Source organism: Drosophila persimilis, unplaced genomic scaffold (genome assembly GCF_003286085.1).
Source record: "Drosophila persimilis strain 14011-0111.01,24,50 unplaced genomic scaffold, DperRS2 tig00000652-arrow-arrow-pilon, whole genome shotgun sequence".
Lineage (NCBI taxonomy): Eukaryota > Metazoa > Arthropoda > Insecta > Diptera > Drosophilidae > Drosophila > Drosophila persimilis.
Genome location: NW_020825329.1, coordinates 748,720 through 773,743, shown reverse-complemented (window position 1 = coordinate 773,743; position 25,024 = coordinate 748,720). Strand labels below are relative to the sequence as shown.

The following is a 25,024-nucleotide window of genomic DNA, read 5'->3' as shown; positions in this document are numbered from 1 at the left end:
GTACGCTACTTTTCTATGCCCGTTCCAAAGTCCAACTCGTTAACAGTTTCCACAAATGTATCCAGCTCCTTCTTAATCTCCAGTACTGATTCCACTTTGATGGCCAGCAGCTTGTGCAGTTTCTGGTCCTCAGCATCGTGGAAGTCGCGCAGTCTCGATATTGTTTTTGTTAGTAAATTCAACTGATATTCGGATAATAATTTTTTGCCCGTCGGAGTGTTGTTTTTTAGTGTGACCGGATTTTTCGACCAAATACACGGCAAAACCTTACGGACCATCCCGAAATGGATGGATGGTGGATGGTCGTCAGTGTGAATAGCATATAAGGACCTCTTTCACCCTGTTGACAACAATGAGACTCATTCCATAATTTAAAACGAGGGGGAACGTTGTGAGTTGCTGCGGACACCGCAACTCTACGGTTATACCCGATACTAAGTCAGTATGGCTCTCCTCCGGCAGACGCCGCTAATATTAAACGACACGACAAAGAGTGCGTGCGAGAGAGACAGAAAATCAGTCTGAGCGTGACGTCGGGCGCTGCGTAGCCACTGCAAATTGATTTGTTCCTTTTGGCTATAAAAATGATCTGATCTGATCCAGATTCAGCAATCTAATAGATATGGTCATTATCTATGATTCTGCGTTTTTAATTTTCTCAAATTTGCAATATTGTGGATGCAACAGATTTTCGTTCTTTGTGGGGGCGGATGGGGGTGGGGCGAAATTCTGAGATATACGTTTTATAGTGACATCTTAAAGGAGTATGTGTACCAAATTTGGTTACTCTAGCCTTAATAGTCTCTGAGATTTGTGGTTGCCTCAGATTTTCGTCCTTTGCGGGGGCGGAAGGGGGTGTGGCGAAATTTGGACATGAAACGGTCAAGGTCCGATATCACAGGAGTGTGGATACCAAATTTGGTTGCTCTGGCTTTTATAGGTTCTGAGATCCTTGAACTCATATTTTGCAATTGGCAAAACCGACCATGAAACCTGTGTGTTAGAGTGAGACAGAGCGAGAAAGAGTGAAATTGTTTTCGTGATTCTGGCTGTAATTAATTATACGATCTGGTTCAGATTTTGCACTCTAGAAGATATAGTTATCTTCTACGATTCTGCGTTTTTAGTTTTCTCGTATCGTCGAAATTGTGGATGCCACAGATTTTCGCCCTTTGTGGGGGCGGAAGTGGGCGGGGCAAAGTTTTGAAATATTTTTGGAGCAGTGACATATCACAGAAGTCTGGATCCAAAACATCGTTGCTCTAGCTCTTATAGACTTTGAGCATTAGGCGCTGAAGGGGACGGACAGACGGACGGACGGACAGACGGACAGACAGACATGGCTCAATCGACTCGGCTATTGATGTTGATCAAGAATATATATACTTTATGGGGTCGGAAACGATTCCTTCTGGACGTTACACACATCCACTTTCACCACAAATCTAATATACCCCAATACTCATTTTGAGTATCGGGTATAATTATGTACCTAAATTACTGTACTTGGATATCGACTTAGGGTGAATATGCCCAATTATTGGGGACAATTGTTGGTCACTTTAACTGCTATTCAAATTGGTACTGATAAGTTAGTTTAAATATGGATTTGATGTTCACCTTATATAATACATCCATATAAACACAGTTTTTTTTAAATATACCGCCAAACTACGAACCGGTAAAAACGGAACGACGCGATTTTTGCTTTCGGCCAATGAAAATCGTCAAAAAATAAATGCAAAACATGTTGGAAAGGATATTATAGAATTATATGTAGATTTTTTATCCCAGGCAAAAAAATGTAGTCTCTGTTTTAAGGCTATTACATTGTGCTCTTACAGAGACCATTGCTCAATCCATACAATTGCGGGCAACATTAACTTGTAAACCGTTTTTTAGTCAAAATACAATACTTGCAAGCAATTTAAAGTTGTTAAAAATGTAGAAAATGTATTCATCTATGGGATAAAGCTAAGTGGGCAAAGCTAAAAACTCTATATAGCTTGTAATATTCGGTTTGGCAATACCCGGTTCACAACAAATGACTCCCATTCCATACACAAATGTTGCTAATTCCATGCACACCATACCCTGGGGGAAATGGATGTTATAGAATTGAGAAAAGTAGGTATCAGGATCGACATAAATATATACAAGATACTAATAATGTACTTGAATATGTCTAAAGAATATCAATTTGAGAAAAGGTCTTAATAAATTTCGTGTGATCTTCATATAAAATTAACGAAATAGGTTGTACAAAGGCCTATACACGCATCATGTCTTCAAATACCAGCAACATTGCGACTGTTTTTTTTGTTGAACTATTTTGTTTAAACCTTGTTTTAGTCAAAATACAATAAAAGCAAGGACTAAAAACTAACCAATTGTGTAGAAAATGTTTTCATCAATGCGTTAAAATTATGCAGGCACGGCTAAATGTTCTATATAGCTGGTAATATTCGACGGAATATCAAAAACGAGGAATATGTAAAATAGAACTTGAATTCATCAGTATATTTACGGTATATTTTGAAAATGAGGCGGTATGTTTCGGTATATTTCTGAGGGTCTGACGGTATATTTTATCGGAATATCCGCGGTCACGCTGCTCACAAATTTTCCGGCCGCGGACAAGGAAACACAGAAATAACGGTCGCATATTTCCTGAAAATCAACTCGCGGAAAACACATTCGGAAAATTCCGTTGATGGACGTTTCAAAATTGTATAAATTATAAAACGATTGGTTAATAAAATATAGGGGATCGCTATGCGGTGGATATCTGTTTTGTACAATATAAAAACAATCCTGTATTTAGTACAAAATAAAGTGGATCTTGTGGTGCGGTCGGCTGCGTCGATTTGTGCTTTGATGAAATCATAACCACATACATGTTCGAATGGGTGCATGTATGTAAATCCTCAACGAAAGATACATGTGCGTGTGTGTGTAGTGGCTCGTGGAAACATATGTGCATATACTAAGTGATTGGTGTGGTGTGCTTGTGTGTGTGTGTGCGATCGACACAAGAAGTGTATGTGCGTGTGTTTAAGTGTTTTAAAAACAAATATATGTACAAAAATACATAAATTCATATGCACATGGTGTTGTATGTTTGCGATTTGGATTACAAACGCATTTTTAGCGCTTTTGCGTGTGTTTTAAAAGTTTTTAAAAGTTAGTTTTTACTCAATAATGCGTATCTAACGCGAAGCATGCGGTACAAAAACAATTGTTCAGCCGAGACAAAAAACAGTTCGCAAGTACTATTTAATACGATCGGATTCGGATTCTAAGATTCATAAGTAAGTGAATATGCATATTTAAGTTTTGTAAATCAGTAGTGAAGTGCTGAAATAAAGTACATAGTATTTATACCTAATATTTCTGTCTGAACATATGTACGTATATGTGTGCATGTATGTATCTTCCTCTCGAACACCCACACACTGACAGGTACAGCATACGTGCTCGGAAGTATGTAGATATGTGCATGTTCATGTTATGTACAGCTGCGGCAGAAAAAATAGCACCATGGTTTCTGTAATGATGATTTTTGTTTAAACAATGTTTTTTATGAACGTTTATAAGACATCATAAATTTTCATCACTTTTTTACTGCAAATTCATGCTGCTATTCAGCTGGTCCCTATTAAAATTAATCAAATAATTTAATTATTAATTAGTTATAAACTACTTTTAATATGGTGTATATTTAATATATAATTGTATACATTTATATTATATTGTTTTTATAATGGAATATAACAATATTATAGGTGTATAATTTAATATGGTGTATATATATCCATATAAACTTATTTTCCCGTGTGGTTGGAAACCTGTACGATATATGTATGTACATACACATTAACGAAAACGGTTCAGCAGGTTCAGCAACTTGCCATTCTGTATATTTCAATATCATTCGATCCCGATAGAAAAGATATACAGAAGTCGTCTTCAATAAAACAGTCACCGTTTTCAACAAAAAAAAAAATAAATAATTTGGTTTTCGTCGGACCACAGGATTAATGTGTATACTTTTTCCTTTAGGTAAAATCAACTGTTATTTAGCAATTCGCTATGCCCATGACGTGCAGTCAAAAGTTTAATCTTCTTGATCTCACGAATACAAGTTGTGTTGAAGTGTTATTTTTGTTGCTTTTTTCATAAGATCCGTTAGCATTGTGAGACAAAGAGAACACTTCTCTGAGGGAGGAAACATGTAAACCTATTTTCTATTACAGCAAAGTGCAAAAAATGTTGGATACTGAAACAATAAAGAATACAAAAAAACAGTGCTATTTTTTTCGCCGCCGCTGTACAGATGCATGTGAAACGCTCACCTCTGTTAGGGTTTGTTTATTTATTTGCTGAAAATACGATTTTCTGTATTCTGTATCAGCATATTTTTGTTTAGGTTCACTTTGGTTCGCTTCGGTTTGGTCCGTTCCGTTGTGCGTTTCTTCTCTACCTGTTGATATCCCAGGTATCCACAATCTTGTCTCTAAATAGAAACTCGTTGTGTCATTAGTCTTACCGCCGATCCGATGCATGCGTCGTGCGCTGTTGTTGTTACTGCCCCTGTCTTCGACGGTCGACGCCGGTTAGGGTTTTACCTTGAACTAATACGTAGTTAGTATTCCCTGCTGCGAGTACCTATGCACAATCGCTGGGAATCGCTACGTAGAGATCTGTGATCTGCCAGGCCAGGGCAGGTAGCAGTTGAACAATCCAACAACCAAACAACAGATACGATAGCACCAAACATTGTCAATGCCTTTTTTCTTTCCCTGTTTGCTCAGCTCTGTATTTTATCCGAAATAGGACTGAAAGAGAATTGTCGAGGTCGGGTCGCTGTTACAATTCTCTTAAACAACATTCAAAATAAATTTTCTGAGAAATGGTTGGTTTGCTGCTTGGTGCTGGGGACCCCACGTGAACCATGTACAGACGTAACAATTGTGAAATTATATGTGAAATGATTTATGTTCAATCGCAAAAAATTTGGATTCCTTCATGTAATAAATAATAAAATACGATGAAAATAGAGTAATATTTAATATCCATTCAAAGAGAACAAGGCCAGGCCTGAAGAAGTATTTTTTGCCCCAATAAAATATGAATATCTTTTTACAATAGATAATCATCATTTGCGAAAGCAATAATATATCAGAGACTTTAAGAGCCAGAAGAGCCACAGAATTTGTCTGTACATTTTTTTGTGGTTTATATTTATTGACGCTACATACTGTTTTTAAACACATTTAGATACATATGTACGAGCTATCTTCAAATTGCAACTGTATATCCATAACTGATTGTTTATGCTTTTATTTACCCATGCGGAGGATAGTATAAAAGTCTTTCGGACCACAATATTACATATACTATACATACATATATATAAGTAGATGCCATTGGATGGCTATGTATATCAATTAGCTGACAAAAGATCTGTTGATCGATCGACAAGGGCCACGCAGCTAGCCTTCTATTCTTGTTAAATATATGTAGGTAGAGTAATCTTCTCAGTGCATTATTTTTTCACTTTAATTTCTAGGGTGGTGGTAGAGGTGGTGGTGGCCTACGAGATAAGATTAAATGGGTAATATCACTAAACGCCAGGTCTCGACAGCAGAACACGCTGTATCTCTTTATACCCGATACTCAAAATGAGTATTGGGGTATATTAGATTTGTGGTGAAAATGGATGTGTGTAACGTTCGAAGGAATCGTTTCCGACCCCATAAAATATATATATTCTTGATCAGTATCAATAACCGAGTCGATTGAGCCCTGTCTGTCTGTCCGTCCCTATCAGCGCCTAGTGCTCAAAGACTATAAGAGCTAGAGCTTCTGTGATATGTCACTGCTACAAGTATATTTCAAAACTTTTCCCCGCCCACTTCCGCCCCCACAAAGGGCAAAAATCTGTGGCATCCACAAATTCAAAGAATCGTAGAGGATTACTATGTCTTCCACAGAGCAAAATCTGAACCAGATCGTGTAATTATTCTAGCCAGAATCAAGGAAACAATTTCATTCTTTCTTGCTCTGTCTCTCTCTAACACACAGGTTTGTTCGGTTTTGCCAATTGCAAAATATGAGTTCAAGGATCTCAGAACCTATAAGAGCCAGAGCAACTAAATTTGGTATCCACACTCCTGTGATATCGGACCTTGACCGTTTTGTGTCAAAATTTCGACACATCCCTTTCCGCCTCCGCAAAGGACGAAAATCTGGGGCATCCACAAATCTCAGAGACTATTAACGCTAGAGTAACCAAATTTGTTATCCGCACTCCTGTTAGATCTCACTATAAAACGAAAATCTTTTACATCCACAATATTGTAGATACGAGAAAACTAAAAACGCACAGTGGCTACGCAGCGCCCGACGTCACGCTCAGGCTGATTTTCTGTCTCTCTCCCACGCACTCTTTGTCGTGTCGTTTAATATTCGCGGCGTCTGCCGGAGGAGAGCCATACTGACTAAGTATCGGGTATAAATGTAGAGTTTCGGTGTCCGCAGCAACTCACAACGTTCCCCCTCGTTCCGTCTCTAGCAATACTTAATATTTTGAGTTTACTTATTACTCCCAATCTCTGAGCTTATAGTTTTTCAGGCGCTCAAAATGAATATAGACTAGGATATGTATATATATATATAAACCGCATTTAACCTTTCGAGCCAGCCTTTCTGCCTGCCACTGCGACCTGGCAGAGTCGTATGCTGTATTTTAGAAAAAGTTTATCTATCCAACAGTCGAGCGTTATCATAGTTTTAAGTACATATACATTCATACATATGTACATACATGCTTGTATATATGTACATATTTATATATGGTTGTACTATTAATTGTACTGTTTTTTCAACGTATTGTAAACACTTAATTGAAGTTTGACTTCACGTTAATTTGTTCCTTTACTATTAAGTAATTAAACTAAACTATGATTTCAAATTAAACTCTTATAGGTCTCTTTGGTTTATTGAACACATTTCGGATATCACATTCCATCAAAAGCATGGATAAATCATACTTCAAGAGCAACCATATGCGGTACATTAAAGTGACGACGATACTCATTCGCGTATGCGCCGCGGGTGTAACTGGCATTATTTAGGATATCTCCACTCAAACGTCGGAAAGCTTGAAAGCTGGAAAGGAGTAAAACATGCCGCATACACACACCCGGCATGGGTCATCTGGCGATGATTTATGCAGTACCGACGAAGTGAAGATATTTAAGGACGAAGGAGACCGCGAAGATGAGAAAATATCATCTGAAAATCTGTTAGTTGAAGAGAAGTCCAGCTTAATAGATTTAACCGAAAGTGAGGTAAGTCGCAGCTTCTATACATACTATTCGTCAATCTACATATATTAAAATTCATTCATTCACAACATAATTATTTTTCCTATTTATTTATTTTTCTACTTAGGAAAAGGGCAACAAAACAGTCAGGCCGGACCACAGCCCTGTTTTTAGTAAGTATATATTGTAGAATTCCATATACATTATTTGAATTATTTGAACATATATTTTTAAGTATAGCTAGTATAGCTATACTTGCCGCTGCTTGTGGATAAAACAAAGTGCAAAGATAGTACATACCGGTTTTTCAATATTGATAAAAAGTCTTTCCTATTGGCCAATTTAGGTAGTTTCTTGTTAATCATGTTTTCCTGTTTGAGCTCCTTTGACCATGATCTTTTGCGATCAGTGTCGTATGTATGTTTGATTCCGTTAGGCTAAAGATTGCAGATGGAAATTCGATTCACTGTCTTTACATTGAAATTCTTTTCCTGATTCTCAGAAACTTTTTAAGTTATTTAGGAGTTTGCTATGGCATTGTATAGTAATTCATCTCACTAGATCAAGTTTTTTTACATTTTTTTAAAGTCAAATCCCATTTTGAAGATCCGTGTTTGATCATATTATATAATAATATTATAGCCAGCATGAAGAAACGAATTGTCCCTAATCCAATCACATTGTGTCTCTCTATCTCTCTCACTATTGCTCTCTCTCTCTCTCTCTCTCTCGCTCTCTCTCTCTCTCTCACTATTGTTCTCTCTTTAAACCGCTAGTTCTATAGGCAAGGTCTGAGGCTCTGCTTTAAACTCGGTACTGAGTCAGTATATATGTATGATTTATGTATATGTACTTTATATGTCGTTTGGAATTGTAGTTCGCAAACAAGGAAGCAAGGTTCGAATTGTTTGGGACATTTTTATATATACGATTTTACCGGTTTCCATTTTTCTTTACATCCTTGTTCTGTCCCTTTTTTCTATTTTGACACCAATACCATCCGTTTTATCTTGAGAATGAGTAAGCGCAGGGCTCGGGTTAGCATAACCACTGAAATTTCATTTGTTCATTTGTGTTCTATAATAATGATCCGATTTAATCCTGATTCGGCAACCTGCTAGATATGGTCATTCTTCAAAATCGTGGATGCCAAAGATGCCAAAGAGGCGAAATTTGAAAATACTCAACTTGTAGCAGTGTGATATCACAACAGTCTGAATACAAAATTTGGTTGTTCTAGCTCTAAAAGTCTCTGTGACCTAGGTCTCATGTAGAAGGACAGACGCACAGGGGGTGAAATCACCAATATAGCTGGAGAAAACGTCTAGCTGCTAAGGTATTGAATAGAACATAAATCTTTTTAAAAATACAAATATTTTTTTGCGTATTTTTTAAATGAATACACCGTCAAGTAATAGAAAAAACATATATTAAAAATAATTATTTTTACTGTGCAGACAAGTATCCCCATTGATGTTGCAAAATTAAACTTTTTATATTTGTTTATTTTTCACCACCATATATTTTTTTGGTATTCTTGGTCCTTAAATTTACTTTAAAATTAAATTTAGGTCCCCTGGTGAAGATTCAAGGCATTATGAATGCCGAAATGTAGAGAGACATTCTGAGTAACAATTTATCTGGAGAACATGCCGATAATTTGCCACTTGCCTGGATATTTTAACAGGACAACGACCCGATACATTGCTGCAGGATAGTCAAGTCGTGGCTTAACCAAGAGGGAATCAATGTTTTGTAATGGCCTCCGCAGAGTCCCGACCTGAACCATATAGAGAACTTGTGGGGAATTGTAACCAAGTCGTTGCCCAAAAAAAAACAGCAATTAAAAGGATTTGTGCCGAATTTTACAGGAAGAATGGAAGAAAATCACCCCTCAACAGTGCGCACGTCCTGTAGATTCAATACCAAAGCGTTGCTCCACTTTTCTTAAGCAGAAAGATCATCCTACTCAATATTAAAGTAATTTTATTAAAAATACTAGGAATACTGAGAAAAATGTATCTTTTTTAATCATTTTTTTCCAGGTGGCTTAAGTATATGAGCAGGACATTTTCGGGATGGTTTCAGATTTTTTAATTATTTCGCTGACTATATATTTTCATAACTTGGTTATTGTTGTATTAAAACACTGACATATAGAACTAATTTGAGACAAAAAATGGGAGCTGTAAAATAAAAACTTTTCTTGATTTTCGCTTAAATTCTTTTTTGTAGTTCTTGTGGCTTAAGTGTATGAGCACCACTGTATATACTTTATGGGGTCGGAAAAGATTCCTTCTGGACGTTACACACATCCACTTTTACCACAAATCTAATATACCCCAATACTCATTTTGAGTATCGGGTATAAAAATACATACAGATACATACTAGTGTTGGGTAAACATTGCTAATTTTGGTGAACATGTTCACTTGTTCTTTTTAGTATGTGAGTCAACTAACTCATATTGCTTACTTTCTCACTTAGATTGCCCACTCAGCTGTTCACTGTTCGTAATCCCTAACCACCACAGTTTTTGATACAAATAAAATACATTTACAGCTAAAAAAAATTGAAAATCAAAACAAATTTGCACTTGGCTTCTTGGCGTCCAACTTCCTCGAAATGATTCCAAATTTCACTATACTTTCGAATTAGCGACATTCTGAATTTTTAAAAGAGTAAACAGCTTTGCCGGTAATACAAATAGTGTGAAGTAAACGCAAATATGAGCAACAACTGCCAGAACGCAAAATGCCCTTTGAGGAGCAGAATTGCGCAAAAAGTGAGTAGAGAACAAAAAATGAGCAAAAATTAACTAGTGAACAAAATAGAACAAGTGAGCAAAAAATAACAGTTTGGAAGGAAAATGTTCAGTTGCTCACTTAAGTGAACCACTCCTTTTTGTTCACTCACTCATGAGAAACACAACACTAATACATTCATATGTATATACAGATAATACAGAAAAAACGTTTTCTTTCAAAAATATGCCTTTCACTTCGAAATCTGTGTTGCTGAAAGAGCACGTGCAATAATCCTCACAGGTGCAGCTTGTGCACCATATGTTATGTTTGATAGCCGATAACTGTTCGGGTTTCTGAATGATAAATAAAAAAAAATCGGAAATTTCTTGTAAGAATTTATTTCCTTCACAAATGAGGTTTTCTCCTGCTAGATTGGCCATTTTACCCACTGTGAGACGGACGGACGGGAAGTCAGACATGGCTATATCGACTCGGCTATTGATGCCGATCAGAATATATGTATGTACATATATACATTATGGGGTTCGAAACGCTTTCATTTGGGTAGTACACGCATCCACTTTCGGTAGGTATGGGATGCAACCAATAAGTTTGCCGCTCAAATAATGGGTGAGATTCGGACAGCAGAGGGGGCAAGGAGAGTGTGGGCGGAGTAAGAAGTAATGGTTGTGCGAAGCAATGCTTTGCGGCGCGGCCGAGTGCCGGGTATATAAAATTCACGTTTCAGCCAGGAACCTAAATTTGGGCTTCAAAGTCTGGTTTTTCGATCGATCGAGCTTATGGCTGCTACATCATAATTGATATAGTGATCAGATCTGCCTGCGTTTACCCTGTTTAGATAAACCAAGGTTTTCATTTGAAAAAGATAAACTGACATGGCTCATTATGTGATGAGCATCAAGAATATTTATGTATGTATACATATACAAACATATGTATGGATTTTAAGATGCTTCGTTTTATGCGTTTTTAATATAATATAATACATAATAACATACTCTTTGCAGGGTGGTTTTTTATTTCACCCGACTGCGTTGATCGCTTGACTCAGGAACACTTGAACACTTTATTTGTTGCTGTACTTGATTAATTATAATTGTCTACAGCTAAAAATATGATGTATGTATGTATGTATTAGCGCAAAAATGATGCATCTACCAATTTAAATTCCACAATTAGTCCATGGATTACTCGAGATAAAGAAACACTTTCTCACTTTTAAGTTGAGTCCATCCTTCAACCAATGTATACGTACATATATGTGTATATCGTACTAGTATAAATGGGCATATATAAATATATACCTGCTTATGCCAACGGTATGGAGAAGCATATGTATATAAATGTGTGTGTTTTCCAAGTATTGTTTTTACACAGTCTGCTATGCATGGGCATGTGTGTGTTATTATGTATATGTATGTGTGGAGTCGCCAAACGGTGGGGCAGCGGCAGTGAGCTTCGAAGATGAAGCTGAAGAGAGCATTAAGACGCGGCAAGAGAGACAGAGAGAGAGAGTGAGATTGTAGGTTGGAATAGGAAGAGGGTATGGTAAGGGGGTGCGTCGGATAAATAACCGGCTGGCTGCGCTGACTGTAATGCTGGCATCCGCCGTGCTGTGCCGTTCCATGGTGCTAACAAGGTGATCGTTCGCCGACACGCTACTTCACTTCTTGTTTTCTGTGTTGATATATTTTGCTTTATTTTGGTCTTCTGTTTGTACATAATTGTATGTACAACAGACACACACACATAAACATAAACGTACAGGCATGTTCACGTGCGGATGTATGGTGGGAACATATGTATGTATGTATAAAGATGAAGCTAATTTAAAATAGTTGCAAATTCTAAATAATTTCCAGTGTGCCCGGAACTCGGTACTATCATATATCTATATATGGATACATAAATATATGTATATGTACATAGATACAAACATATTAATGTAAGTAGAATATCCATGATTTGATAACATTCGTAAAATATGTACGAGTGCAAATCGGAATACTATGTACATACATAGGTATAAATGTATAAATGAACATACATATGTATGCTGATGTGCGAGGGCAAGCTTCATTCGTTGTCATTACCTCGCCATCCACACTTTTTAAATCCATAAGAAAACAGTTAACGAGCTTTTCTTCGGCATGGCAAGCATGTTGATTCTACAGAACACAGAACAATGTTTAACGACAAGGAGCGTTACAATCTGACTGTATCAGGGGCGTCGTCAAGTCAAGTTTTGAGAGGATCCCATGAATATATGTTGGTACATTAATAAAATTGTGTATACGTACATACGAGCATGTACATAAATCAAGTTTATGGAGTATTATGTTATATAGTACATAAATATTTACAATATATTGAAATGCTTTTTACTGTGCTATGTACTATTGTATATATAGTATATTTACCATATTCATGCATACATCATAAATACGTAACATATGTTCCTGAACTCAGACTCAAAGTATCCTTGGAAATTAATGAGTTTTCGTGGAATCGGCAGCTTCGTTCAGCGCTGCTTAGCAGCGTAAGAATTGTTAGTGGCTGGCCTCTTTTCTGATGATCAAAATTTTCGCTTTTTCTGACGTTGTCTTGTCTACCTTCTTGACTGCTTTGCTGTGGTTTCCTCATTTAGCTTTTTCTGTTCTTCTCCTTAGCCTTTTGATTTAGGGTCTTTTGCGTTTTGTGTTCGGGTCACATTCTATTTATTGGTTACGTTACATAAGTATTTATGTATGTGTGTACATTATTTGCGCTTCAAAATGCTAATTGAAACGAGATCAGTACATCTGTATACTATATCTGTATACTGTATATGTATATAGTAATATATATATATACTATATATAATATGAGTAAACTTAGAAGGCCAGCACAACAAATAATAAAGTACCGTCGATGGAACGCGATTTATCAAGAATTTACGTATAGAAACTTTATCGGTCAGACATGGTTAGACAACTAATTTTAGCCAAAAGGAAAATATCGGGCGACGACCCTAAACTATTGTATGTACACACATATGTATGTATTATGATTTTGAGCAGGTGTCTGAAAAAAGAATGAATCAAAATAAAAACAAGTAAGGAAGCTAATAAATGGTTGATATCGTTCATTACTTGACTGGAACTGCCATTCATGGAGATTAATCGGAGATACTTTCATCTGTTTTTCTGAAGATATTTCAAGAAAATGCTGCAAAGTAGTATCTTATAAATATATTTAAACAAGTGAGATACATAAATAACTTGTGAAACAAAAATAAAAGCACGTGGGCGTACTATTATTAAAATTATAATAAAAATAATAATAAGTATATTTATATTATTATAATTATAATAAAAATAATAATAATAATATTTATATTATTATAATTATAATAATAATACTATTTCTATTACTTTTTTTCAGATAAACTAGAACCTCACACACCAAGCTTCAATATGGGATACTTGGTATCGCCTTATCCATATGGAAACGGTGCTCCCAGCGGATTACCAGTGACGATGGTAAGAATAAGCAACTTTTAAGTAATTTAATCCCAACATTAAACTGGTTACTATGGTACTCCAAAATTTAAACTTTTGTTGAGCTATTTTTGTTTATACGTATAAGTAAGGAAATATCGGATGCATTTGTATTTAAGAAAACGTCAAATGCTATTTAAAGTCTTATCCTTATTAGAAGACCTCTAAAACATATTTACATATTTTTATACCCGATACTCAAAATAAGTATAGGGTTATATTATATTTGTGGAGAAAGTGGATATGTGTAACGTCCAGAAAGAAACGTTTGCGACTCCATAAAGTATACATACATATATATTCTTGATCAGCATCAATAGCCGAGTCGATTGAGCCATGTCTGTCTGTCCGTCCCTATGAGCTCAGAGCTAGTGCTCAGAACTAGAGTAACGTCATTTTGTATCCAGACTTCTGTGATATATCACTGTTACAAGTATATTTCAAAACTTCGCCCCGCCTCCTTACAGAATGACAATATCTTCTAGACTGCAGAATCTGAACCAGATCGTATAATTATTATAGCCAGAATGATGAAAGCAATTTAATTTTCTCTCGCTCTGTGTTATCGGATCTGCACAAGTTTATTTCAAAATTTCGCCCACCCCCTTCTGCCCCCACAAAGGACGAAAATCTTTGGCATCCACAATATTGAAGATACGAGAAAACTTAAAACGCAAAATCATTGAATATTACCAGATTACCAGATCCAGAATCTGGATCATATCGGATCACTTTTATAGCCAAACGGGACAAATCAGTTTGCAGTGGCTACGCAGCGCCCGACACGTTCAGTGTTTAGTTACGTTTTCTGTCTCTCCCGCACGCACTCTTTGTCGCTCAATTTAGCCATACTGACTATGTATCGGGTATAAATGTAGAGTTGCGGTCGCAGCAGCAACTCGTATATTTTCTGTTATATATCCATCATAAAAATACCATTTGAGTATGTTGCAGAATAAAATTACATACTATTTATTTTCGATAATTACTTTTATAATAAATTGTATACTTAAAGGTATATATTATAAAGAGAGACATGGGGTGAAAGGAGTGGTTGTGTGTAAAAGGGTGCAATTCCCAAACGCTACAATTAGTCTTAAACGACTGAGTTTAAAGGGTTAAAAGGGAGGTTTCTCACATTATCGCGTCACTCCAAATGAAACAAATTTGTAGACCAATTACATATTTTCAGACCGATAAAAGCATACAATTTCAATCTTGATAATTATTTACATAATAATTAGTACATATTTTGAGTTCTTTTGGGGCTATAAACTATTTTGAATCTACGTATGTGTTGACCTACTGAGCTTTTTCATTGTAAGTCGAAGATTGTTCAGTTTAATATATATGGTTTGCTGTCGTATATTGTGGCTGGTATAGCGGAGATCAATAAAGAAAGGTTTTGAGATGTGAAAGGTTTCAACAATGATAGCGAGATTCTCGACGAACCACGGGGCCGATTTCCCGTGCCCTATTGCAGGGCATATTGCTCGTTTTTAGTTTTCTCGTATCTTCAATATTGTGGATGCCAAAGATTTTCGTCCTTTGTGGGGGCGGAAGGGGGTGGGGCGAAATTTTGAAATAAACTTGTGTAGGCCTGATAACACAGAGCGAGAGAAAATTAAATTGCTTTCATCATTCTGGCTATAATAACTATACGATCTGGTTCAGATTCTGCAGTCTAGAAGATATTGTCATTCTCTACGATTCTTCGTTTTTGGTTTTCCCGTATCTTTTAAATTGTGGATGCCACAGAGATTCGCCCTTTATGGGGCGGAAGTGAGCGGGGCAAAGTTTTGTAAGATACTTGTAACTGCGACATATCACAGAAGTCCGGAAATAAAATGTCCTTGCTCTAGCTCTTATAGTCTTTGAGGCGCTTATAGGGACGGACAGGCAGACAGGGCTCAATTGACTCGGCTATTGATGCTGATCAAGAATATATATACTTAATGGGGTCGGAAAACATTCCTTCTGGACGTTACACACATCAATTTTCACCACAAAGCTAATATACCCCAATACTCATTTTGAGTTTTGGGTATAAAAAGATGGTCCACGCCGCTGCTGCTACTGAGCATATACTTATAACAATGTAGATTTTAATGTGGTATAGAGGGCAGTGCAAAAGACGAATAATAATAGGGATTTAATTTACTGCTGCACTACTGGCTATAATCTAGGAACAATGGCTTATATCAATATAATATGCGTTACCCAACACACATAAACATTTTGCTTATCCATACCAATTCCATTAAAAAACTAACAGGTGCTACTATTGCTTCTTGTCAGATATGAGGCGTAAATAATTTGATTTGACCATGTTTTCATGGTTACAGAAATTACAAACACATTCATTTGGCACTGACTGTTGACAATACCTTGTGAATTGGAAACGGAATGGATATATTGAATTTGACCCCAAACAAAATCGACTCTGTGAGTGGCGTAAATTCAATTTATCGGTGCTCACCCACAGGTTTCGTATTTGCTCTTGGTAGTCTTCGACAAAGAGGAAATGGCCGTGAACAGCAAAGAAAAATCTGACCATAGGTCCTTGGCCTCATCATCGGGGTTATATACTTACATGTATGTACATACATATGTACTATTAAGACTCCAGGCATGTGGCGGCTGCCCCATCTTCTTGTTTAACTGTTGCTTGGGTCACTGGTGTCACCCCACAATACTTACTGCTTATATATATGGCTCGTTTTATACGCCTTGCGACTTACTCTGGACTATGATAACAATGAAAGGTTAAGTGCAAATATACCTCTTAAACTAAAAAGACAACATGACAGAAGTGAAAAAAGCCTAAAGAGCCTTAGGCCGAAGGGTAAGCTATTCAGAAATAGTCCGTATAAAAGGAAGAAATTATCTTCTTCACCTTTCGTTAAACCCCTGAAAACTGGACCTAAATTTCTTTATTTGCAGAATGTACATACATATGTATATATACTTTGCAATACATTCGGCTGAGAAGAACACTTTTGATTTCAATATCCATAAAAGCTGAGTCTATTTAGACATATCCGAATATTTTTATACACAAAGCTGTTTTTCTGTAATTCATAACAATTAAAATCAGGCAGGCACCGTTCTTCATTTACTTTTGCGGATTACGTTTTCAGCCAACACGTTTCGTTTTCGTTTTAAGGTTCTCCAGTTTTCACCAAAACGAAAATTGTTGTTGCACTGGCCAATTTTTTCCGAGCCAAATTTGACGTTGGGGGTAAAATAAAATTATTTATAAAGAAATTTATAAAGAAAGAAAAGTTAAATTACCCTGATATATGTAGGTTGTCAAGATTATGTTCATGCACCATCTATTTTTTCCTTTTGCAATTAGGGGTCGTTTCGTCGTATAAAAAACCGTTTACTTTTCATTTCGTCAACGAAAATGTTTTCGCTTTGAAAACGAATACAACTGATTTTGAATTTTAGGTGCCACACAGCAGGCATTTTCGGTTTGTTTAAAAAATTCTTGTACTGTGGTTTTTTCTTTTCTTAGACGTTAACATGCAATGACTACATCTTTCAAGAGGCGATGCAGTTACTGCACCGTCAAGTGGCCCGTGTGAAACCAGCAGAAGGCTGTTACGCGCGGATCCCAGGCAAAACGCAGCTCTCCTCCCGCCCAACCGACCGAGGGGCGCTGCCGCTTGAAGCACGGTGCGTAGCCGAGCCGAATGCGAACATGCAAAGATAGCTATTACACTAACATTCGAGGAAAATTAGGACTAAACTTACTAAGAAACTAAGCATGCAATCAAAATACAAATACCACTACAATTACTAATTACTAGAAAGGTGTGTAAGGATTAGTAATTTAATAAGAGGAAGAGAATTAGTGTTGGATATAATATGGTAGAGGGAATTATAATCCGAGCATAAGACCCTAAACGGTTCATGCAAGGAATAATTCGATCTACAAAGTGGAACAACGGTATAAAATTTATACTCAGTCTAATAGGAATCGTGAAGTTTATGCGGCTCAACAGATCAGGGCTGTCTATGTCACCCCTGATCAAGTTGTGCATAAATATCACACCAAGCATTTTTCTACGGTTAACTAAGGATTAGTAAACCTACTAATAGTAGTCTACTAGAGTAAGATGGGAGTCCTAAACCCCCTTAAATACACCGCCTTGGAATGTTTATTGAATTTCTGATTTATCCTTCTCGAGCTAAAAACTTAACATCTAGTTTGAATAATAATTTTATTTTATTTTGAGTTTTAAATCAAATGATAGTTAAATTAAAGTTACAAAATAATCGCTTTATTTTGACATTATTAAAATTTTAAAGCGGTGCTGGCACTTGAACTATTTCCATTAGGTGCGTGGATGACCACAGAAGTGAAATTTTCCTGTAAATAAGGGAGAAAGAAGTGAATACTTGTATACATATCCTCAAGAAGATCTAAGCTCCATTGCCTCCTCTGTTTTTTAGGGTTCTCATTCAAGCTCTTTATTTGTTCGGAAAAATTCGAATTTTATTTCAGTTTTTTGCTAATTATAAGCGGAGAGTGACAAGAGAATTGCTTGTGTATCCTTATACAAACCTATCTTAGATCCCGAATGAAAATCATTGTAATTAACAAAGACATATATTTGTGCTACAATTCTCCGAAACTTCCACAGGTTTTCTAGATTTCTAGAACTTTTTAAATAATTTGTTTTCCCTAGGTTTAGTTTGTATTTTACTGTATTATTTTTACTGTTTTTTCAGAGGTAGGTAGAGACGGCCGCCAAGCTTGCTCGGAGCCCAGCACACATAGGCCGGTTTCGGCCCGTTGTGATTTTTTCAGAGGTAGTGGGGCGAAATTTTGAGATATACGTTTTATAGTGAGATCTAACAAGAGTGCAGATACCAAATTTGGTTACTCTAGCCTTAATAAACTCTGAAATTTGTGGATATCGCAGATTTTCGTCCTTTGCGGGGGCGGAAGGAATTTTGAAACAAACTCGTCAAGGTCCGATATCACAGGAGTGTGGATACCAAATTTCGTTGCGCTGGCTCTTATAGGTTCTGAGATCCTTGAACTCAATTGCAATTTTGCAATTGGCAAAAAAGACCATGAAACCTGTGTGTTAGAGAGAGAGACAGAGCGAGAAAGAATGAAATTGTTTTCTTGATTCTGGCTATAATAATTATACGATCTGGTTGAGATTTTACACTCTAGAAGATATGGTCATCCTCTACGATTCTGCGTTTTCAGTTTTCTTGTATCTTTGAATTTGTGGATGCCATAGATTTTCGCCTTTTGTGGGGGCGGAAGCAGTGACATATCACAGAAGTCCGGATATAAAATGTCGTTGCTCTAGCTCTTATAGTCTCTGAGCACTAGGCGCTCATAGGGACGGGCGGACGGACGGACACACTTCCTTCTGGACGTTACACACACCCATTTTCATTTACGGGTATACAAATAATTAAACCTAGACAAAAATAATAATTTTTGTAGCAATTTCAAAGCGTCAAATGTATCAAAAAAGTCGGTTTTGATCACAGCGGAAAATAAAGTTAAATTTTGTTGCATTTACAAATTTATGATCATTTAGTTTATCAGATAATTAGCAATACAGTAAGCTATTAGATGTATATAAAACATACACTAGTCGGTATAAGTATTTTGACGAAACCTTTTTCTGACTATTGATCCTAGCCTATGCAGCTTATGCAGCTGTGCATCGTTAAATAACGGTGCGAAAATGAATGAAAGAAATAATCTATTTTTAGCTCTATGCATGTCAAATTGTATATTGTTTACCTTTTGCATAATTTGACGGAATCTTTGTGTGAATGTGTTTGCACTTTTGCGCACGTTAAAACCGAACAACATTTTTATTTAGGTAAAAAAAATAGAATTGATTAAAGCGTGTGTTTTAAACCATGGGTCAAACGTCAGATTTGAGTTTCGTTACCAGACATTCCAAAAAGTTTAATTAACAAGTTTTAAAAGCATAGTAACGTAACGCCTACTCCAGGCCGTATCCTTCTACGGGAATTTAACAAATACATATATTTTGCTGAAGCTGCCATCTGCTGCAGATCAATGGAATTTTACGGCCAAGAACCTATCAGTGAGCGCACTGTCCAAAGACGTTTAAAGGAAGGAGATTTTAAGGCAGTTAAAGCTAAGTACTTGGCATATATGTATATGAAAGGCAAAGACTGTCCTTCGCAAGAGAACATCTCTACAAGCCAAAGTTGTGCTTATTTGTAAGTTATATGTATGTAAAAATGGAAAAATGAAGAAAAATTCTTTACAAAGCCGTTTAAAACTCAAACCTACATATATATCTAAGTATTCATTTTCGTTTCGTCAAAATCCTTACAAAGATCGACTTGTGTATTTCCATATGTATGTACATATGTAGAGCGTTTCCCGAAATAGCTGTTGAACTTATTTAAAGCGATCTCGTACAAAATCCAAGATGCTCAGACTTGAGCCGTTATGAATTCTTGTTTGTACGTCCATTCTGAAATGAATTTATATACATAGTTACCATTTCAACTAATTGATATTAATGGCTTTTAAGAGGTGGAGTGAAAACCATTGCTGAGAATTTTCATTTACAAGAAAAAAACTATCGTAATTTTGCAACTAATATTGTCCAATTAATATACATACATAAGATGAATTTTATATAGAATAATGATGGCTTGGAAAATTTGTTGATAATGATAATGAGAAGAATTGTATTTAATGTTGTGATTCATATATATTTTTTAATCTTATTATTACTTTTTGAATTTGTCGTGTCTCTAAGAATTTAATTTCTTTAATCAACGGCCTGTACGGAAATATTTTCTCAAAGTACCACCACCGCACACACACACACACACACAACTTTTTTGCTCCACCCCCATTGTCGGTAGACTCTGTCGACTAATGTCAGCGCGGCGTTGTCCTTTCTCGGATTTCCATGCTTTTCCATCATACCTACCCATGGGTTCTTTTTGCTTTGCGCTCTCTCTCTCTCTCTCTCTCTCTCTCTCTCTCTCTCTCTCTCTCTCTCTCTCTCTCTCTCTCTGTGTGTCTCTCTCTCGTTCTCTCCTACGCACGCACGGATGTCAAGCACATACATACATAAAGCCCCATTCTTGCGAGCACTCGTGGCAGTTTCAAACGTTGGAAGCAATCTAAAAGCCCAGCCCAGTCGATTGAAACAACTAAGTACAATAAAAAAAAAAACACCCCCCCAAATTGACGAGCATTAGCGAGTTTTTACGAAACGAAACCGAATGCAACCCCAAAATCAGTTCACGATTTTTATTTCAGACAATGGCATCAAGTTTCGATATTTGCCATCTAAAAAACATCCTGATAATCTTTGTGCAAAATCGGTAAAGCTTTCATATTGTACTATACGGATACCTCACATCATTTTCAACTTTAAGAATATGATCTCAATGTCATGCACGGAACAGTCATAGGAACGATCGGTCGAAAGACATACATACATATGTATGTATGTATTGACATATCGTTACCATGTATTGATCGCCCTGAGCCCTTTCATCTTGTTGTGCACACTAGGGGTCGTCCCCGTCTTTCAACGAACAAACAAGGCACATTTTGAACATGCCGTAATGCTTTTTAAACAGCACGCAACTTTTTTAATACCCCAAGGGTAGCATTTTTCTAAAATAAACAATACTATGCTGAAAATCTTCATTCAGAGATACCTAGGATTTTAGAATATTATTTACTATCTTACCTTTCGCAGATTATTCCACAATTATAAATTATTTGAGTTGCAAAAATCGGAAATATTCAGTATTAAAAAGTATAAAAAACCTAACATACAGAACATATGTACATATGTATATGTACATACATATCTGGTGAATATGAGCTGAGGTTGAATAAAACTGAACATACTCGCATACCGTCAAACCGGCGACATCTTCTAAGCCGAAAGGGGTGGTATCGGAGGTGGTGTCGTGTCGGCAGCAACCGGTATATACATATATGTATGCAGCGGAAAAGCAGCGTTGGCGGCGCGTTTTATATTCGTTTAGCGGCGGCTACATCAAAGGCATATTTTCAGTTTCGCTGACTCGTTGCCGTTGTAGCCATTGCCGCTTGTTATTATTACTGTTTGTGTGTTGGTTTTTTTCTGTTTCTGTTTTATTCATCAAGCCACAACAAGTACGACGACATCAGTGATAAATTGAAAATATACATACGTACAAATCTTACATACGAACATACTATGTACATATATTTTAGTAAGTAGATATAAAAGTCCAGAGACATTGACATACAGATTTACAGTCATTCAGAAATGTATACATACATATGTGTTTATTTAGCAAGCATATGGTTATGCATATGCAGAATATGGACTATATGTATATGTATATATATATACATATATATATATATATGCATATATAGATGTATAGTATGTATATGTGTACATATGTATGCATACCCTATAGTCTGTGCTCAAAATTTTGCAGATCTTAAATAATTAAAAAAAATATATATATATTTTTCTAAAGCTTCAATCTGCTGCAGATCAATGGAATTTTACAGCCAATAACCCAATCAGTAAGCGCACTGCCCAATCTTTCCATGATGCTTAATTTCGTTATGAACGGTATATGTACATAATTAGATTTCAGAGAATTAGTTACTTGTTTTCGGTATCCATGATCTCCTATAAAGTTAACAAATTTTACAAAAATTTATATATTTTTTGTATATACAATGTGATGTGAAGCAATAAGTACATTATTTATTTAATCTTTAAATTTGTTAGTTAGTTAATCAAATATTATATTCTATCTTATATTTTCAGGCCAACAAAATGGGACTCCCTCCGTTTTTCTGCCATAATGCTGACCCTCTGACAACACCACCTCCTGCGCATTGTGGTATTCCTCCATATCAATTGGATCCCAAGGCTATGGGTAAGACATACCTGATGAGCCCGAGGTTATCTGAACTACTAGTTCCTACTCCACCGTTGGCGTATTGGACAAAAATGAAAATACATTCTATTCATATTCCAGCTAAAAAATATCTCTCAGAAGTGTTTCAGATCATTAGAAACACTCAATAATGTCCGATGCGATTGGGCTGACTCCGAAAAGATTGACGTTTTGCATTGCCTAGCTCAGTCACTGGATCTTTTTCTCATCGAAATCATATGGGGGATTGTGAAATGCAGTTTAGAAACTGCAAATCCATCAACCGATCGGAGTTTTGGCAAATAGTTCAGTAATTATTGATCAAAAGATAAATATTAAACCTCAAAAAACACGTAGAACAACTAAAATGGGTTTTAAATCAAGTTCGTCATACCATTCCAATGAATAGTAGATTTCAAGGGTGTTGGAAGTGTCACCTAAATCGTTTTGAAAGTTTTGAGATGCGACAACCTTATGTATATTAACACAGCTATACTCATTTAGCTAAAACATTCCTTCAAAACTATCGCGAAGACACCGATTTTGTTAAAATGCTGTCTTCTTAAATATATTTTTGGTTACGCACTACCATTAGCGATACATATAGCTGCGCCGAAAAAAATAGCACCAGGGGGCTAATGTGTCTCTATTGAAGGTTTTTTTTTAAGCAATGCTTCTAATGAACGTTTTTAAGACTAATATATAAACTTTAACGTAAACTTTATCGTATCCCTCAGTACTGATATCAAAACCGTTCTTCCACGTGTTTCTTCTTGGAAACATACTTTTAACGCATACTTTTAAGAACCGACAATTTAAACCACCTTAGCATAGGTCCTGCCTACTGACCTACTTTTCAAGACACATAACTACTTACATTTTTTAACTTTCTTGTAACAATCGACGTGGGCCACCGATTATTAATTCAATCAAGAACTGAAAATATCAAAAAGCGCAGAAAATTATGAACCTTCACATAAAACCGTTACTAGTGCTGTTTTTGTTGGTGCTCCATTTCGATCTTCTTCGCAAAATTGCCTAAAGTAATAAGAACCGTTATTGCAGTAAAGTGCAGCAAATGTTGGACAGTGGTCATGTTTTGAAAGAATAAAGTCGTTCGTACCTAGTGGTGCTATTTTTTTCGGCGCCACCGTTTGTGTTTTTTTGTTCATGTTTAGATCATAGAGAAGCAAAAATATGTCATATTGTTCATAGCGTTCAGATCTTGTTTTATGATTTATTTCCTTATCGTTTAAATAACTTGATTCACATTGAATTCAAGTTTAAGTTCTGCCAACGTATAGTAAAATCATCAGTCCGGCAGCAACAGAAAATTAACGAGGGGGAACGTTGTGAGTTGCTGCGGACACCGCAACTCTACAGTTATACCCGATACTAAGTCAGTATGGCTTTCCTCCGGCAGACGCCGCTAATATTAAACGACACGACAAAGAGTGCGTGCGAGAGAGACAGAAAATCAGTCTGAGCGTGACGTCGGGCGCTGCGTAGCCAATGCAAATTGATTTGTTCCTTTTGGCTACAAAAATTATCTGATCTGATCCAGATTCAGCAATCTGATAGATATGGTCGTTATCTATGATTCTGCGTTTTTAGTTTTCTCAAATCTGCAATATTGTGGATGCAACAGATTTTCGTCCTTTGTGTGGGCGGAAGGGGGTGGGGCGAAATTTTGAGATATACGTTTTATAGTGAGATCTAACAGGAGTGCGGATACCAAATTTGGTTACTCTAGCCTTAATAGTCTCTGAGATTTATGATCTGCATCCTTTGCGGGGGCGGAAGGGGGTGTGGCGAAATTTTGAAACAAACTCGTCTCGGTCCGATATATTAGGAGTGTGGATACCAAATTTGGTTGCACTAGCTTTTATAGTCTCTGAGATCTAGGCGCTAATGTTTTACTCTAAGCAAAGCCGCCTATGCTACGTGTGTTAGAGAGAGACAGGGCGAGAAAAAATGAAATTGTTTTCTTGATGCTGGCTATAATAATAATACGATCCAATTCAGATTCCGCAGTCTAAAAGATATCGTCATTCTCTACGATTCTGCGTTTTTGGTTTTCTCGTATCTTTAAAATTGTGGATGCCACAGATTTTCGCCCTTTGTGGGGGCGGAAGTGGGCGGGGCAAAGTTTTGAAATATTTTTGTAGCAGTGACATATCACAGAAGTCTGGATCCAAAACATCGTTGCTCTAGCTCTTATAGTCTTTGAGCATTAGGCGCTGAAGGGGACGGACAGACGGACAGACGGACGGACGGACAGACGGACAGACGGACAGACAGACATGGCTCAATCGACTCGGCTATTGATGCTGATCAAGAATATATATACTTTATGGGGTCGGAAACGATTCCTTCTGGACGTTACACACATACACTTTTACCACAAATCTAATATACCCCAATACTCATTTTGAGTATCGGGTATAA

At 36.5% G+C, this 25,024-nt stretch overlaps 1 protein-coding gene across 2 annotated transcripts in view; it reads left to right on the top strand.

Annotated features, from left to right (window-relative positions):
• The first annotated feature begins 2,660 nt into the window (after positions 1-2,660).
• LOC6602541 (protein pangolin, isoforms A/H/I/S) overlaps positions 2,661-25,024 on the top strand; it is a 50,698-nt gene continuing 28,334 nt past the window's right edge. For both annotated transcript variants that reach the window (XM_026990981.1, XM_002027534.2), the window contains exons 1-5: positions 2,661-3,311; positions 6,991-7,355; positions 7,459-7,504; positions 13,524-13,621; positions 22,465-22,576. In XM_026990981.1, the coding sequence (XP_026846782.1) occupies positions 7,191-7,355; positions 7,459-7,504; positions 13,524-13,621; positions 22,465-22,576 (421 nt within the window). In that variant the 5' untranslated portion in view covers positions 2,661-3,311; positions 6,991-7,190. The remainder of the gene's footprint in view (positions 3,312-6,990; positions 7,356-7,458; positions 7,505-13,523; positions 13,622-22,464; positions 22,577-25,024) is intronic.